Source organism: Drosophila willistoni (genome assembly GCF_018902025.1).
Source record: "Drosophila willistoni isolate 14030-0811.24 chromosome XL unlocalized genomic scaffold, UCI_dwil_1.1 Seg142, whole genome shotgun sequence".
Classification (NCBI taxonomy): domain Eukaryota; kingdom Metazoa; phylum Arthropoda; class Insecta; order Diptera; family Drosophilidae; genus Drosophila; species Drosophila willistoni.
In genome coordinates, this window is record NW_025814053.1 from 5574024 (window position 1) to 5592444 (window position 18421).

Sequence of the window (18421 nt, forward strand, 5' to 3'; positions counted from 1 at the left end):
TTACTTCACTTACTTAAGTGCTCGCAGTGTTAACTGAAATCTTTCTGCCAGCTTTTTGAATTAAAAATTCATAAAAAGCAAAAATAATAAGAAAGGGGAAAAGACAAAAGGAAAATGAAAAGTGAAATTATTATGATAAAATAAACACATGAAAGAAACTCTGCGAACTAGAAATAGAAAAAAAAAGAAATGAAATGAGAGAATTGAAATTAGAATGAGAGTAAGAGCCGAGAACAAAAATGAGAACGTGACATTGGCTGAAACACGGCGGGGAATGGCGAGGGGAGGCCAGTATGGCACACAGTCAGCTTAGTTCTGCGGACCGTAGAACATTGCTGCTTCAACGCTGATGATGTGGATAAAATAAACATAGGACATTGGTTTCACCGAAGACGGAGAAAGAGCGACATGAAGATATAGAGAAAGAAAGAAAATAAAACAGAAAGAGAGAGAGAGAGAGAGAGAGACGAAAGCGTGTTTAAACATTAAAAGGACCATTAGATACGCCTTAAAGTATGCTTCAAGTAGATTATCTTCCATCAGTTTTGTTTGCTTACTTCGAATTGTTTCGCTTCATTTTTCTCGTTTCTTCACACACACATACGCACACACACCCACACATACTTGTCTCTATTTGGCTATGCTCTACTTTGTGTGTGCGAGTTTCTTTTATTTTTACCATCTCTTCCCCGGTCCCCCCCCCCTTTCTCAGGCTCAGTCTCAGTCTCAGGCAGAGACAGAGTCAGGCAGCATCGTCATTTTGGTGGCCAAGCTAGGCGGCATTATTATAAATTGTGCGCGTGTCCTTGTAAAATAACATCAAGTGAACCCAAAGGCCACCCAACCATCATTCCCATATTCTGGTCAAGTCTTATGGCCCCGGCAATGCTTCTTAAATTACCAAGAGTGCGCTTATTGCTTTCTGCCCAGACCTCCCAAGCAAACAGCGGGTGGGAGCGTGGAGCAAGTGGGTGGGGGACTTGCTGGGCCTTGGGGTATGAATGATGAGGCATTGGTAGGACAAGAGTGGAGGATGAGTTGGTATGACTATCTTCATACAGTGTCTCATTTAGCGAAAAGTCGTTGCTAAATTACAAAAGCATTCGAGCGCTGCAATTTAAACTCTATTTAATGGGCAAATCATATTTGCTTCATTTATAATTTAAATTGGTGTATGTTTTAAAATATTCTTAAACTTTTAATAAGGGTTACCTATTTCAATAGGCTCTCCTATAGCATCCATGTATGTATGTTCTATGTTCCAGATGTAATTTTTGGTCAGTTTGAAGTTTATAACTATAAAAGTCAATCTATCGAGCCAATTTTTTTTAGCAAGTGAACCAATGTACGTCAGCCTTGACTCGAATTCAAATTTTAAAAAAATAACACATTCAAACTGATATATGTAGGACTTTTCCAGGAGAGACTAATAACCCACGCGATTGGCCAACGATTCGTTATCGCTTCCATATGCATTAATTGGCAAACAATTAATGAAATTAACAAACTATTAGTTATGTTTTATCGCCATTAGAGAATCAACAATTACATTAGAATGACTCTTAAGCCATAACTCTAACTCATTGTCATTCCCATTCGCCATGAGCCATTCGCAGTTGCAATACTTTGGTTAAGCGTAAAGGATTGCATGAATTTCAGTATCATTTCGGTTGTCATTTTAATGGCCGTTGCTGGTGGTCCTGATGCTGCTGGTGCTGCTGATTTTGGTGACAAAATTCATACAAATTCAACCAAAATGGATTTATTTACCGAGTGTTTGGCCCGTTCTGTGGTTTATCTTGCGAATAACTTCATTGCCACACAGATCAATACATTGGTCATACGTCAGAGTTGTCTAAATTGTTCTTACCCATTGTATGAACGTCAGCGTAAGCTAATTGATTATGTACTGCAGCATAGTGGGCCCAAATTGGCGGTGCATATTACCAATAGAAAGCCGCAAGTGCAAGAGATATCCCATTATACGTTATTTGTGGTCAACAATGTGGAGGCATTTCGGTGAGAAATGACATGGTAAACTAATTGCCCCAATTATCCTATGCTTTCTTATTGCAGTAAACAGAATTGGTCGGTGCCCGATCGAGTGACCGAGCATTATTATCATTTTCTCATCGTTGTGAGTGCTCGCTTCCAGGAAATCGGTTTCGAATACATCGTACGGGAATTGATTTTGGCCAGTTTTCACGTACATGTGCCCAATGTGATTGTTGTGATCCAGCGGACCGAGCCCCAGGACATTAGAATCTATGCCCATACGTTTTTCGATGCCGATTGCAAACCTGGCGTTCAGATCTATGAGTATAATCGCTTCAATGCAAGTGGTCGGCTGATGAAATCGATTTTGCAACTCTTTCCGCCGCTTTCGTTTACGGGGAACAATTGCACTGTACGGGTGAGTGCCCATCAGGTGCCTCCTTACTTCATGTTAAAGAATCGCAAGAAGGCAATGACAGAGAAGGGCATACTACTAGAAGGAAGTGAGGCAAGGGGCATTGATGCCGAATTGTTGTTACTTCTGGCTAAAGCAATGCGATTTCGCATCCAATTGTTAATGCCCAATGAGTCGACTCAATTGTATGGCGAGGCCAATGTATCCGGATGTTTGGCTCAGGTAGAAGAAAGTTGACATTTAGTTGACTCTAATTAATCACTTTTCTTTCTTCTAGCTGGCAGCTGGCAAGGCGGACATGGCCATTGGCAGTCTCAGCGGCTCGGATAAGCGACGCAATTTCTTCTCGATCTCAGCGGTTTATCATCAATGTTATTTTGTGTTTGTATTACGTTCCCAGCTAGCTTCGAATCGTTATAATCATCTGCTTTTGCCCTTTCGGCGAAAGATTTGGTATGCCACTGGGATACTTTTGTTGTCGCTTCTCCTATTCATTGGAATCCTTCGACGACAGATTCTATTGAACTATCCGCTAGAGTCGCTGTTGGTCAGTTGCTTTGGCTGTCCGGTGGCCACCCAAAGATTGGCCACTAGTTTCTGGGGACGTTACATCTTTGTCAATTGGCTACTACTTACCTTGGTGCTGCGCTGTGCCTATCAGGCCAAGCTCTTCGATGTGTTGCGCGCCCCTCACTACATTGTATTGCCCGAGTGTCTGCAAGAAATGATTGAACAGAATTATACACTGGTTAGTTCCAGCTACCATGATTTCTATCCAGAATACATAACATATCGCATGAATTCGACATTTCAAGAACGATACAGATATCTGGAGAACGCAGCATTGGGTAAACGACTGGCCACCATTTCGCTGCTCAATAATCTGGCCTATTGGAACAGGAAGCATAGGAATAACAGTAGTCTTACCTATATGCGAGAACCCATTTACCTTTATCAATTGGCCATTTATTTTCCCAAGCTTTCGCTATATAAATACGCTATCGATCGTAAGATCAATCAATTGCTCAGTTCGGGAGTTATGGGACATATCGAGAGGCGTTATCTGTCGGTGAACTATATCGATATGCGAGAAAGTCATCATCTGCCGAAAATTACCAATGACATATTCGTTGGCGTTTACAAAGTGATTGTTGCTCTGTTCATTTTAAGTATGTTGCTTTTTATTCTCGAGAGATTGTCCATGAAGTGGCAGGGATTGAGGCAAATTATTGAGTGGATGCAATAGCCTTCTGCCCACTCTGTTATCAATTTTCCATTTACAGATTTTTTTTGTTAGTCCAATTTTCAATTGTGTTTTTTTTTTTTTTTTGTTTTGTTTGTGTCTTTGTTTTTCTTTCTATCTATCACACTTGTATTTTTCTTTTTGTCAATAGGAACAACAACGACAATAGCTTCAACCTGATTGATTTAAGACTTGTGTGTGCGATTGTGTAAAGTTTTCCTTCCACCGCCCCCCCCCCCTCCGACACGCTAGTATGCTCTTGTGCACCCTTTTGGTGGCATCGCCAGTGTTCCACTTTCCATTGGTAACCCCAAACCCATATGTGTTGTGAGTAGTGCCAACTGGCCAAGCGGCACGGAGCGGCACTTGAGTTAAGCTGCGCAAACGTTTGCATAATCACGTTCCAATTTAAATTGCTCTATTTGCTGGGGTTTCGGGGGTTAAGAACGGACAAAGAGAGAGAGAGAGAGAGAGCGAGAGAGAGATGAGACAGTCGGGACTGGGGGATCGACCAGGGGATTCCTCCAATGGACAACGTCAACGACGACGACAGCGACGACGACTCTTGAAATTGGAAAAACTGGACAAGTTTTATTAGCTAACGCCGCTATGGAGGAGCATTTGTCTGTTTGTCGAGTGGGTGAAATGTGTGATTGCGATTTTAACCATTTCCTATCCTTCTTAGTTGCTCCCACCTCCCCTCACTCGCCGTCAACTAAGCTGTTGCTACTCAAACAAACAAATCCGGGGAGTCGCCATTGAGGATATCCTTTATTAATGTGACATAAATGTAACTAACAACTACACAAAACTATGTCGCGGATTCTCTATTAAATGATGTATGTAACATTCAAAGGCGTTTAAATTGGAATACTAATTGGAAAACCTAAAGCTTGAGGAATATTAGTGGATTAGATCAGGAAGATGATTTTTAATAAAATGAAAATCGCAAATTTACTGCGTTGCAAGTCAGCGACGAGTTGGGGTTTCCTTAGAGCTTAGTTAGGGTTGATGCCAAAGGGGACTGGGTTGGGCTTTAAGGACATCGCCAAATGAAGTGACAAGCAACTTAACGCATTTAAATTAATTAAAAATGTGCTTAAGATGTTTTCGACGCTTCACTTTGGCGACGACAATGGGGCGACAAAAGGCATCGCCCTGTGTCCCTGTATCCCTGTGCCGGTACGCGGTGCCTGCTCCTGACAAGTACAGCGCAAAGGACTCGCCTGGCCGTGAAGCTGGCAGCTGTAATTAGACAATTCACTCGTTCCATACTCAATCCCACCCTCTCTACTTCGAACACTTTGGACGCTTTGGACTTGCCTTGTTTTGGGTTTTAGTTGCGCATCAAAAATATATATTTTTTTTTGTGCTTTTTCTGTTTTTTTTTTTTTGCCATTGTCGTCGGCGCAGAGATTCGAGAGTTTTGCCGCCGCCGCATTGGCGGTAAAGTTTTCCCTTACAAGGAACTTTGTCCTGTCGCCTTTCAACCGGTTGCCAGCCCGCGCCTCTTATTTGCTGTTCTCTGACTCTCCTGGCGAGTTCTGCATTGTCACTTGAGTGACTGCAAAAGTGTTTTGGCCTCCCCTCCATCCATCCAAGACTCTGAAGTAGTTGCAGTAGTTTTATTTCCTCATTTCCGCGTATCTCCAATGCCATCCTGCCTCACTCACTCACTCACTCACTCTGAAGAGCAACATACAGAGAACAGAGAAGACGATAGATGAAGAAGTCGCTCACTTGTAGGCGTTAATGAAAATGCATGTAATTAGTTTTGTTTGTTGGCTGGCATCGAGGCCAGCGGAAACGGAAATGCGGTAGTAAAACAAAAAACAAAAGCTAAAAAGAAACTGCCAACTTGGCGATTTCTCGCATGCATTGAACTCTAATTGATTTGCCACGCGAAATAAAGTCAGAATGAGCGGCGAGGAACTGCATTCCATCAGTGGGGAGTCAACTTGAGTAAGTTGATCAATGAATGAAATTAGTGTGGCTGTATATTTTTAGTAGGAAAATGCAAGAAACTCAGTGTAAGTGCTACAGCCATGTTATACGACTTGACGAGGATGATTGTAAGAAAACAAACAATAGATGGCGTTTTACATGGCTCAATTTCCTCTAGTTTACGCTAGATGTCATTTGCTCTAGTCAGGTCAGCTAGCACACACACACACACGTAGATGGAAACACCTGAATATATCCACACTCTCCTTAATTGCCCCAAATTTAATTTCCGCTTTAAGTTTGTCACAGAGACAAAAACAAAAGGAGTTGAAGGTGGATAGATGAGTGGATAGATCGAGATGGATGGATGGTTGGGGAGGAGAGCGAGGCAGAAGGACGACGACCGACGTCGGCTGGTCGGAACAGGAACAATTCATCATCCATATGACAAGCAGTCGAAAGCAATCGTTTTGTCATCTTCTTGTGTGTTGCTAAATTGAATATGCCCCAGACCTGACACCCGTTGAACCCACAGACATGGCCATAGTCAGCCATAGCCCCAGATCCAGTTTGAAGCTGGGGGAATGAAATGAATGAATGAGCATGTGTGTGAGTGTGAGTGCCTTCACTTCACATATGCATATCTGCCGTCGCATTCCAAAATAACACAGTTAGAGATGTGGGAGGCTGACGACGACGACGACGTTGACGCCGATGCCGACGCCGAGACCGAGGCATACGCATAGTCGCACGTTCACTTTTTGGAGGCTCTGGATGGTTGGCAGGAAGGAAGGAAGCTTTACAGACTGATAGATGCTAAAGATGTGCACAATGCATATGTGTGTGGGTGTTTGCATATTTGTGTATGTGCGTATGTTGGTGTATATGTCTGTCTGTCTGTTTGTCAGTCCGTCCGCCCGTCTATGTGGCTTGCATACAAAGTAGGCAACGAGTTGACTTTAAAAACCCTCACAACGTAGGCCTTCTGCTTTTGCCTCCCCCAATTTTCTACTCTCCCGCTCTCCATCACTCTTCCTCTTTCAGTCTCATTCCCTCCGTTTTGTTACTGACAATAGATCATCAAATTCATTACGTTACATTTCATATGTCTGAATCCAAGTACCCACACCTTCACCACATTGCCAGTGTATGGCGTCCGTCTCTCTGTCTGTCTGTGCGTGACCATTGCATCCATCAAAATAAGCTAAATTCAAGCAACAATAATTTACCTAACCTAACAGTAGCATACAGACCCTCGACCCCTTGCCTTGGCTTGGCTTGGTCAGGCCGTCTTTCTATGGACCCTTCATCATTCACAGCAGCAGCAGCAACAGCAGCAACAGCAGAAATTCAGCTCTTCCCTGCTCCTTTCTTTCCACATAACCAAAACCACGGAAAAGCTTACCCAACCTAGGAGCAGCACTCGTCACTCGTTTACAGTGGAGATTTTTGGTCGACTGGCTCAGACGTGCGTTGGTTTTATCAATGTCAGTACTCGCGACTTGCCCTCCTCCTGCCTAGCCCATTCTACCTTCATCCTCTTTGCCATATTTCTCCACTTACTCACCAAATATCCACAGCCGCACTTGACCATGGCTAGCTTCTATTCTATATATGTATGTCTCTGTGTTTGCGTGTGTGTGTGTGTGTGTGGGTATGTGTGTGAGTGTATGTGTGTGTGTATGGGTATGTGTGTGCGGTTGCACTTGATATATACGCAATTTATGAGCAGCTGCCAGCCAACTAGCCAATTTCTATTTAAAGATAGTTTAAAACTTTCCACAGGGAGTTGTTATTCTGCATAGGAATTTTAATTGTTCTCAATTCGAAAAGTTTTTTAAACAAAAAGAAAAAAAGTATAATAAACTTGAATGATTAAAAAATTTCTTATTGCATTCCAATTTCAGTTTGATACCCTTACAAAAAAAGAGTATATTCATTTGAAATTAAACATGAGTAAAGAAAAGATTTCGTAACATAAAGGAACACAATTTTTCTTACACCATTGAAACTTATATGAAAGACGACTTAAAATGCTTAAAGACCATAACAAAACGGGTCTCTTAGAGGTACATACATTTACATATATGGAACTATGAGGAGCAAGTGCTTATCTCTATGTATATTCTGTGTTGGCTGGCTTAACCCTTGGAGCCACACCGCAAGAGGCTAAATGAATTAACCACACAACGAATTTGTTTGCTTTTTCGTTTCTTTCTTCAGACAGCTTATTTATTACCCCTTAGCCCTTGGTGTTTTTTTTTTTGTTCATTCTATTCTGGTTTTTTGTGTTCTCAAGTTTTATTCTTATACAATTTTCGGGCAACTGCTTTTTGCCATCTTTGGCTGGGCGTGACACTGCTAAGTGAGTGTGTTGCCGCTGGTGCTTACTCTTCACCGTCAGTCGACTGTTTGGCGTTGCAAATTATGAAAATTAAAGGCACCCCAACCCATATTATCATTGCCCTGCCCCACAGGACCAAGCAGCACCCCTTCTGATCCGACAATAGAGCAAATTATGCGCGAAAAGTGGTGGCCAGACGGTAAAGTGAATGAAGTGGAATGATAGAAATGTGAAGACTCGGAAACAGAGGGACCGAGAGTATGATGAATGCCATTGGCCAGACAGCAGACAGGGCAGGTGCTGGAGTGGTTGGAGAACAAAAAAAAAAAAACCAAAAAAAAAAGAGAGGAAAAAATAAAAAAACTTGAACAGCGGCAATGGCAACGACGATGGCAATGGTGACGGCGGCTCGACGAGGCAAACAAGGATAAATTATGCCGACGCACTCGAGTGCTTATTGTCCTGCCCTTGCCCTTGCCCTTGCCCTTGTCCAAGCCATCGATTTCAAGTGACTCTGTCCAATCGTCTGGCTTTCTTTTTTTATTGCCCTCCCCCTGCTGCTGTTGCTGCTTCTATCAATACAAGTTTGAGACCAAACGGCGTTTTGTTTGCCATATTCAAAGTCATAAATCATAAGACTGCTCGAGGATATTTTATCATAATCACATCAGGAAGCAAAGTAGCGTAGGCAAGTGCCAAGCAGAGCTGCTCTAGTGTTGCGGGAGGGAGGGCATGAGAGTGGTATTGGTTGTTGGGATAACCACCAACTCCATTTCGATTTGGTTCAATAGAACGAAAGCATAAAGAAATGACATTAACCATATTTTTGGCATCAAGTGTTTGCGTTTGCCAAGTGAAATGCGAGGGCGTTGTCGGGGCCGATTTAATTTCGAGTTTTTTTCTTGACAACTGACTTTGTTATGCTTGTATGCGTGTGTGTGTGGGTATGAGTGTGTGTGTAAAAGACAGACAGCAAGAGAGGGAAGGTTATTATTTGGGCATTCATTTATTTGGCCTGCCAAATTGCATATGAAAGTCAATAAATAATCTCATTTTGTTTGGTTGCCTCATTAGGCATGCGTTAGGAAGGCATCTAAATAAATAAAATCTTTTATCCATCCACTCGTCAATCCAACCTCCCCTACCACTAACTCATAAAAAAAGAGAAAAGCGAAAAAAAATCACTAAATCAGTTTGCCAACTGCCTAGCATAGCATACTTATTGGGGCAACTGCCTAAGGGTTATGAGAATGTCATTTAGTATAGCATACTTATTTGGGGCAAGCTACTTAAAAGTTTGCCGAAATCTTTGGAAAACAGACTGCCAGATGAATGGATAGATAGACATCGGGATGAATGAAATTGATCGAAAATTATTTCCCTATAAATAGAATTCATTATCCTTCTATTTGCCTCGATTGGGTGAAATTTTGCTTAACACACTTGTTTGAGGGCAAAAAAGCAACATCAAGTAGTCCGATTACCACACTTAAATCCACTTAAATTGATTAACCAAATCTACTTTTGTTTTGGTTTAATAAACCAAATTGAATTTTCATTTTTCATTCATTTGGTTGTACAGGAATTGGTTCTACTTGTGGCTAAAAAAGGGGAAATAAACCAAAAATCTTTAGCCACAGCAAAACAAAGTCAAGGCGAGACAAAAAGCAGCCACATAGAAATGTTGTTATGCGAGACTAGCTGGATAAGAAGCCGTGCAGAAAAACGAGAAGGGAAAGAGAAATGGGCAGGGAAACGATTGCATTTTCTTTTGTAGTTGGCCTAAGGCGGCAGCAATTGCTGCTAATGCTCGGTTGCCAACATATGTTTTGGCCCAAATGTTGTCATAAATTTTGAGCCACGGCAATGGCGACGACAACCAGCAAGAAGGAATTGTGGTGAGGGGAGGGCGGCAAAAAGAAATTAAGGATGAGCATAAGAAGAGCAGAATGAGATGCCGACAAAGTGCAAAGAAACAATGTGCAGTGCCAAACAGGCAATGGCAATGGCAATGGCAACAGCAACAGCAACAACAGCACACCAAAAAACAAAAGGAAATGAGTGCGGCTGTCTGGTAGGCAGGCAGGCAGGCAGGCAGGCAAGCAGGCAACAGGACGGCAACATGGAAGGACAACGACCAAGTTGGCAAAAGTTGGCAAATGATCTGCCAGAAATCAGGCAACGTTAAAAACGTAGCCCTAGACATAGCCATAGCTTTCACCTAGAACTGAGCATCCGCCCAACCGAGAGTCCGACCTCACTCTCATCTTCTAGTCTCTCGAATTAGAGTAGTTTGCTGATGGAAATGGAGATGGAGATGGAGTTGGACATACAGCAGACGGGTGCAATCAGGCAAAGTGCCCGGCTTCTGCTCCAGCTTCTGTTTCTGTCCACTGTTTGTTGGTCACATTGCACCTGCCACAGAGCACAAGACACAGGGAATGAGAGAGCGAAATACATAGATGATGATAAGGGAGCATACACCTATACACACACACACACACACACACACACACATAGTGAGAGAAAGAGAGAGAGCTAAAATAATTGCATAATTTGCATATTATTTTCTGCTAAACATGCAAAAAGCCCCGCGCTACGTGTGCAACATGCACTCATGTGTGTGTCTGTGTGTGTGTGTGTGTGTGTGTGTGTGTGTATCTGTGTGTGTGCATTAAGTGCAAAGTGTAAATAACCAACTCAGCATAAATCGTGATTACAACATTTTATTTACATTTACATACATATACATGTATGCATGTGCAAGTGAATGTGTGTGAGAGTGTGTGCATATTTTTGTGTGTGTGTGTGCGGATATTTGCGGGCTTGGTTTTTGTGGTTTTAATTTAATTAATATTTTTTGTTGTTTTCAACCTTTGCAGAGATTTTTCATTCTGTTTTGTTGCCGTTGTTCTTGTTGCTGCCACTGCCACAATTGTAGTCTCACTCTCTCTCTCTCTCTCTCTTATTAAGCATCCTCCTCTAGTTCTCTAGAGCATCGTTCTACACTTGCAGATTAAATGTTTGATAATGACTCAACTCTCTACTCTATTCTAGCTTATCCCAGTCACTTTTCAAAGCGAATGTACAGTGTAAAGAAAAATTCAATTAATTAAACTATTTAATTCGCTTAGTTTATTAGTTTACTGTCCTAATGCAAGTTATCGATTAGGTTCGATTTTTGTTAACTGTCATACACAACAATTTCCATTATGAATAAGTTTTCATCAATTGCGTATTTAGCTCATGTTGATTCAAATAGCCATGAATTAATTGTTAATTGTTTTATCGAAGAGTGGTTTTATTTCCGAAATCGATAGAATCGACCAATATCGATACACTCAGTAGCATTTCTAGTTTTAAACTGTTTTCAACAATTTGTTTAGCCTTCTCATACTCTTTCGGACGACAGCGGTGTGAACTAACATATCCGTTTTATGTATATCTTTTTCTCTTGTCCTCATATCTCTGTCGTACTACCTAACTACCTGGCCATGCGGAAAGATTTGGCTAAAAGTGAGAGAGAGCAACAGTGACTGCATTCAGGGACATGGACGGATTCGAGGACACTAAATCCGCAACAAATATTGTTTACCTTTTATCCGAATATTTTGCTCCCCTCCCCATTCTCTTATTCGCTACATTTCTCATCTTTTCACCATTTTAGGTGTTGTTTTTTTTTTTTTTTGTATTCCACTGGCTTTTGCATTTTCGAGCTTCATTGGCAGTGGGCAACAATGCGGTTATGTAATATAGTGCAAATATTGCGTAAAACTTAGATAAATACTTTTTAGCTATGCATTGAATGAGCGAGCATCAGGGCCGTGGTCATGGTTTATGCCTTCCAGATCATGATGATAATGTTGAATTATTCTGTTGACTTCTATGGAAATATGTGCCCATGTATAAATATTTCTCTAAAATCGCGTTAAACTTTTACACATAAACCTGGCTTTCCCTCTGGCCCTCAATGGCGTGGGAGTGTGTGTGTATGCTGATGGAAAATGCAAACGTGCAAAATCGCATTAAATGAGCATTAGCGCATTGTTGGTTTATGTATAGCCAGCCACGCCCCCTTCTACCATATATATTTGTTGGCCCTTCCCTTTTTTTCACTCTGTTGCATGCGGAATTAAGAGGAGGAACAGAAATTTAAGCTCAATTATTAGTCCATGGACCATAAATTCTATTTCAATTCAATATCTCAATTGGCTAAAAGTTCTCTCAACCCACACACACACACACACACAGTATTTGGCCTGAAAAGACTTTGATCTTCAGTTGGCTGACCGCGCTGCGGGTCAAAGTTCATCTCCATCCCTAAAGTCTCCTCCATCTAATACTCATTCTGTCGCTTTGTCTGTGCTTGGCCAAGCACTTCAATAAATTAATTTAAAGTTTAATTAAAAAATTGGTCTTTATTTTCAATTAGTGACCATTCTCAGTCGCCCCCCACTCACTTTTGTACATTCCTTCACCACACAAAACGACGCACACACACACACACACACACACACACATACACACACAAAGTCCTTCCTGCTTTTCTTAATTAATTAGCCAAATTAAATTTATGCACAACAAAACAGAAGAAGTAAGAAGCACGGCACAATAATTATCAATAACGCTGGCCCGTTCCACCTTTTTGGTTTTTTTTGTTATTGTTGTTGTTGTCTTTTCTTCCCTTTTCTTTTCTTCTCTTTTTTTTTTCGTTTACTCCATTTGAAGAGGCGAAGGATGAATGAATAACGCAACAGGAGGAGTAGGACAACAATGGCTATTAACTTACATTACCCAAAACAAGTGCGAGTGAGCTGGTGACAAGGAAAGCGCGACTCTGGGCACGTAAAAGAAACATTAACGCCCTCCTAACCGTTCACCATGAAGAAGTACCCTAAGGAAGGGGACAAGAGAGTGAGACGAAGTGAACAAAATGCCACACGCTCGCCTGCGTCCCAAAGCTTGTTAGCCGAAGGAGCAGCAGCAGCAGGCACGTGACCCCTGGACCAGGGACAGGACCCCTTCCCCCACCTTTCGATCTGTCGCCAGTCTCGACTTGCATGCAAAGTGCCAACTCCATCTTGCAAGCAGGTGCAAAAGCCAAAAGGTGACTGGAGACTGGAGCCGCTAAAGCCAAAGCTCACATACGGTTCAAGAGAACACAGAAGAAAAGCTAAGACACGCGCGTAGCTCTCATCATGGTAAAGATATTATTGCACTTACATTCAGGATGACCCCCTCAACAAGTGTACAGCTCGACGCCCATGACATTGGCCGCTCTTTCTTCAGTTTAGACTGTTTCCCTTTCACTCTTTCTCATCATATATCAAGGGCAAACAGAGAACTGAACTTTAGTCTTGCCATGTCTATTAAGATGTCTCAGGTAGCTCAGATAGGGAAAAAGGATGCCAGAGTTCTTACTGTAGCCGTTCGTTTGGCGTTGCCTTTGCCTTTGCCGATGCCGAAGCGGGACAACTTAATTTCCGTTTAGATTTCAATAATAATAACAGCAACAAGAAAAGCAACGAAGGCTGCTGCTGCAGGCAACAGCAATGAATTTTAAAATATTCATAAACGAATGCAAAAAACGATGGGCAATGGGGCGTGGCATGGTCTAAGTTGAAGGCATGGGTGTGGGTGACAAGTGTCTAGGGGTCTCGCTCTGCCAGTTGCCGTTGAGGTTGAAAGTTTACAACGCTCGGTAGCTGAATGCCGGAGCTGGTTGTGCACTAATTGCTGCCACACTTACCAACGCAGCACGCAAAACTGAAGGAAACTGAAGAGTGCCAGAGAGCAGGCTGGGTGGGAGGAGCAGGAGCAGACGAGGGTAAAATCAATGGGAACAATGGCCAGGAACATGGCGCTTGGCTTGGCTTGTGGCATCCACATGCAAAAACGTTAGCTCCTTGCTTCTATCCTTGTCAGTGGTAATCAACGTCCAAGTCACGCCCCCCTACCAACCTACAAACCTACCTAACTTTCAACCACTCCCATCTTGCATCACCCATCACCATAGTCCCTCCCTCACACACACTCTTTCTCTCTCGCTCTCGCTCTCGCTCTCGCTCTCACTGTCCCTGTCTCTCTCTGTCCATCTGCGGCAATTAGAAAATGTTACCGACTTAGAAATGCGTGGCGCCTGGCTAAATGGACGTTAATGGCCAGCTGGCAACCAACTAATAGCAGCAGCAACAGCAACAACAATAATAAAATTATTGCTAAAGGGTGACGAGCTGTGGCACAGTTAGAGACAGCGGTCGGCGGGAGAGGGAGAGGGAGAGGGGACACTTTGGACAGATGGCACGGGGCGAAAGAGTTGTTCAAGGGGAAAAAACCTTTTTCAAATTGCTCATACGCCCAGGTGGACAGCGAATGGCAACCGTGACAGGATATTACCATCGAATAGCACTAGCAGCGTGGGTCAAAGGGCACAGGGGCAAGCGGGTACACAGGGAGATAGAGAGAGAGAGGGAGCCATGGCCGGGGAAGTGTAGTCAGGACACATTAAAATTAAATTGTAAATTAAACATCAAAGTAGTTCATGGGCAAAATAGTGAAATGAGTTCATAATCGGATTTGACGACTTGTAAAATGGTTCTAAATGGCCTATTCCCATCCCATGCCGCTCCCGTTCCCGTTCCAACCCATCTCATACCTTCGTCCCGGCCTACAGAAGAATAACGCAACTCGATGGAGAGATGATGAGAAGAATATGGTGGGTTTGGGGTACTCAACATAAGCCCTAAATATGTTTAGAAATTCGCAAATTTCATTGCTTTTTGCTTAGTACTCTATAAATATTTAGAATTCTTGTACATTTTTTGAAACTCATATTCAAAATTGTATTGCACTTTTGTTAAATACTATATGATTTTCGCTTGGAGGGCATCTTCTAGTCGGCATATTGTTGGGCATGGAAATGTTATTATGAGTGGGTTTGGCCTTTTAGATGCTTATAAATTCAATTTGGAATGGTTTTTTCGCTGCATTTCAGTGAATGAATTTCTATAAAGTACCATCACATTGGCCGCCATTTTTGCTGTTCAGTTATTTGTTTGGCATAATTTATTAATAATTTACTTTCACATCTAATTCATATTGAATGAATTTAAATTTTTGTTCGCTAATTGCACATTGAGTGCCAATTTACTTATAACTTCAATTCTAATAACTTATAGAAAACACTCGAAGAAGAGAGTGAAATGTTTACACGTTGGCCGCCAAACAATTACCAATTTTTACCTGAAATTGGTTTCTGATCCAAGAGTTGAGCTTTGCTTCAATTAGATGTAACACACGTCGAGATGAAAACCTTGAATTGGGTTCGTTTCGAGAGGCAATTTCTTCATTCGGCACCTTCGCTTGAGTTGCCATTTTCGCGTAGTTTTTCTCTGCCATTTTTTTTTGTCGTTGATGTTGTTTAGGCAGGTTGTCGCCTGCCGTAGTCGACATGACCGCTTCAGCGCGTTGGTTGTGGTCTGCCTAGCCATTTTGTAGTTTTTGTGTTTGCCTGCCACCACCTATAAACATTAAAAACAGGCGTCGACATGGCAGCCTAGAGCAATGGATAGTAGGTTTGGAAGGTTGGTAGGTCGCTTGGTTGGTAGGTTGGTTGGTTGGTTGGTTGGTTGGTTGGTTGGTTGGTTGGTTGGTTGGTTGGCTGGTTGGTTGGTTGACTGAAGCTCTGCATCTGAAACAAATTCTTCAAAAATCAATATATATGTTGGTGGAGAAGAAGGCAGAGTGGTTCTTCGTTCTCCGTTCCCGATTCTCGCTTCTAGCAGTTCTCGATGCCTGGTAAAGCTGAAGCGTCATCATTGTGGAATACGGACTGATGCGTGGGAAGGGGCTCCATTCATTTTTTTTTTTGCACTGTGTTTGGCTTCGGTGATGTTGTCAGCTTTTCGGTGGCTACGGCGGTCACAACGGCGGCAGCCTCCAACTTGCCTCGCACTCTCACATCATTTCAATCCACACCACGCATCACTCTCACCACTGTGAGAGGGTCCCTCCATCCTACAGGGTCCCTCTTCCGATTTCTGGTTGATGCTCTGATGCTGCCAGGCGACTGCTAAAACTGTTGGCTGTGGCTTTGTACCGGCGGTTGACTGACGCGTATGCGTTATTAAATCTCCATGATTGTATGTGAGAGAATGTGTGTGCGTATGCGTGTGTGTGTGTGTGTGTGTGTGACCATCCGTGTCTATGTCTATGTCTATGTCCTATGCGTGGGCTGACAGCAATTTGCGTATCAATATGGGCACATAATGCTTCGAAAATGATTTCCAAAATTTGCATTTAAATTAAAAATTATATTTGCAACACAAACAGACGAACTCAATGCCGAACAGCACTGAATATCGGGTAGGAAGGAGCCTGATTGCTGGCCAACAACAAAAAAAAAGAACAAGGGAAATGGGCGAATTTGCACTACAACCAAAGCACCACCGCACCGCACCGCACCGCACCGCACCAAACCGCACAAAATGTCAAAAAATGCAAATTTAGCAAATTTTAGGCAGGAAGGGAAAAAAAGAATTCCAAGCTATTAGTTGTTTTTAGTCAAAATGCGTTGCGCATACGCAACGTGAGCCACGCACCCACAAAATGGATTGGTGCACAGCTTGTACAATCCTCACCCCAAGTCACCTCCACCCCTTACCACCCCTTTTTGAGAGTTTCGGTTGTCACATGGCTGTGGCTTTTATAGCTTCTGTTTTTCATTAGACCAATAATGGATAGATATGTAGATATACCAGATAGGATGGATTCTATATCCGATGCGAGAGTGAGCGAGAGAGAGAGCAAGGAAAGCACGTGAAGATAAAATTGCTAATGTGTCCATTTGGATTAAATGCATTCAAAGTGAAATACGCAATAATCTAAACATTAATATCGTGCACAGGTGACAAATGCATAAAATAGAGCTCTTATCTCAGACTTAGTTGGCTATAGTTTGACTCTTACTGATACGAAGTGCGATCTCCTCTGGGAGTTTCCCATGGATGATCTACACAATGAACTGGCTTACATCTAATAATGGAAGGAGCCTCTGCAATTGAAAGTTCTATCTATCTACTTAACCCATTCGACTAACTCGCTTCAGCTCTCGTTTCTAATTTAATTTTTTCGAATTTTTCTAGTCCGATTTGCCGCTGCCATTGGTTGGCTGCATTCGAAATGACAATTGCTTTATGTCCAATGGTCGAGCGGAGCTATTCGACTATTGTCATTGTCTATTGTGGCTCGCTACCTGCCTGCCTGCCCCAGACCATGCTTATTGCCACTCCCCCATGGGCCCTCCCACCCCTTCCCTGTCGTTTCTTGGCCCATCAGTTGCCTATCCACTCAACTGTCGTCTGCGGCTGTAAATGAAGTTGTGTTTTAATTAAAATTCCAGACTTTATTTCTGTAATTATATTAACTCGCTGTTCGAATACGTTCGGTCTCGATCGATCGATCTCTCTCTCTCTTTGCCTCTGTTTGTCTCTGGCTTCTTGTATGGGTGTGTGTGTGTGTGTGTGTGTCTGTATGTGTGAATGGAGAAGGCCCCAAAGCGGCAACAATAAGGAAAAGATAAAACCATTAACAGTAAAGTGGAGAAATGTGGAAAACGTGGCAAAGGCATGCCGACTGCGACGACGACGACAGCGACGTTGTTGTCCTGCTGCGACTTCATTGGCATTGGCAGCGGGCAAGCAGATTCTTGTCCTGTACAGGACAAAGTCACCCCCTTTGTCTTGGTCTTGGTCCTGCTGCCTGTAGCCTGCTGCCTGCCTGACTGCAAATGGTGTTAAAATTAATTTAATTGAATGTGAAATGAAATTTGTTTTGACACACACCAATACCAACACCAACACCAACACACACACACACACACCGACTACTACAGAAACACCAACAATGACTTTAGCTCTGGCTCCAGCTCCATCTCCATCTCCATCTCCATCTCCATCTTCATCTTCAGCTCACTCTCTTCTGCTTCTGCTTCCATTGTTTCCCTAACGTTTCATTCGTTAGCCATTGCTTTTGCCTGCTGTTTTGCCTGCATTTTGAGGGATGTGTTTTCTATTCCCACCGCCGCCCGCCCCTGACGACTCATCACCACTTCCCCCCACAAACAAGAATGTTCGATAGCTGCATTACGACAACAGCAATTTGATAGTGAGAACAAGAGTGAATGCGACAGTGTGTTTCAGAAAGGGAGAGATAGAGAGAGAGATAGAGAGAGAGATAGAGAGAGAGAGAGGGGGGAGTAAAGAAAGATTGTGCACTCTTCTAACTATCTCACTCTTGATAATTATAAGGGGCTTTTGTTAATTCTAACATCTTAGAGTGGAAAATATTTGAAAATTTTACAACATAAAGTAATGAAAAATTTTTTTAACTAGGCCAAGAGAGAGAGAAAGAGAAAGAGGTCTTTGCCAAAGACACTTGCCTTGGGAAAGGTCACTACTACTAAACTCAGAGTTTCTCTGTG

General features: G+C 42.6%; 1 protein-coding gene across 1 annotated transcript; it reads left to right on the forward strand.

The window, feature by feature from the left end:
- The first annotated feature begins 1270 nt into the window (after positions 1-1270).
- On the forward strand, positions 1271-3656 carry LOC6644722. Its single transcript, XM_002067517.4, has 3 exons — positions 1271-2019; positions 2077-2632; positions 2688-3656. The coding sequence occupies exons 1-3, from the start codon at positions 1649-1651 to the stop codon at positions 3654-3656; spliced, it is 1896 nt and encodes a 631-aa protein (XP_002067553.2). The 5' UTR covers positions 1271-1648.
- Positions 3657-18421: the final 14765 nt, after the last annotated feature.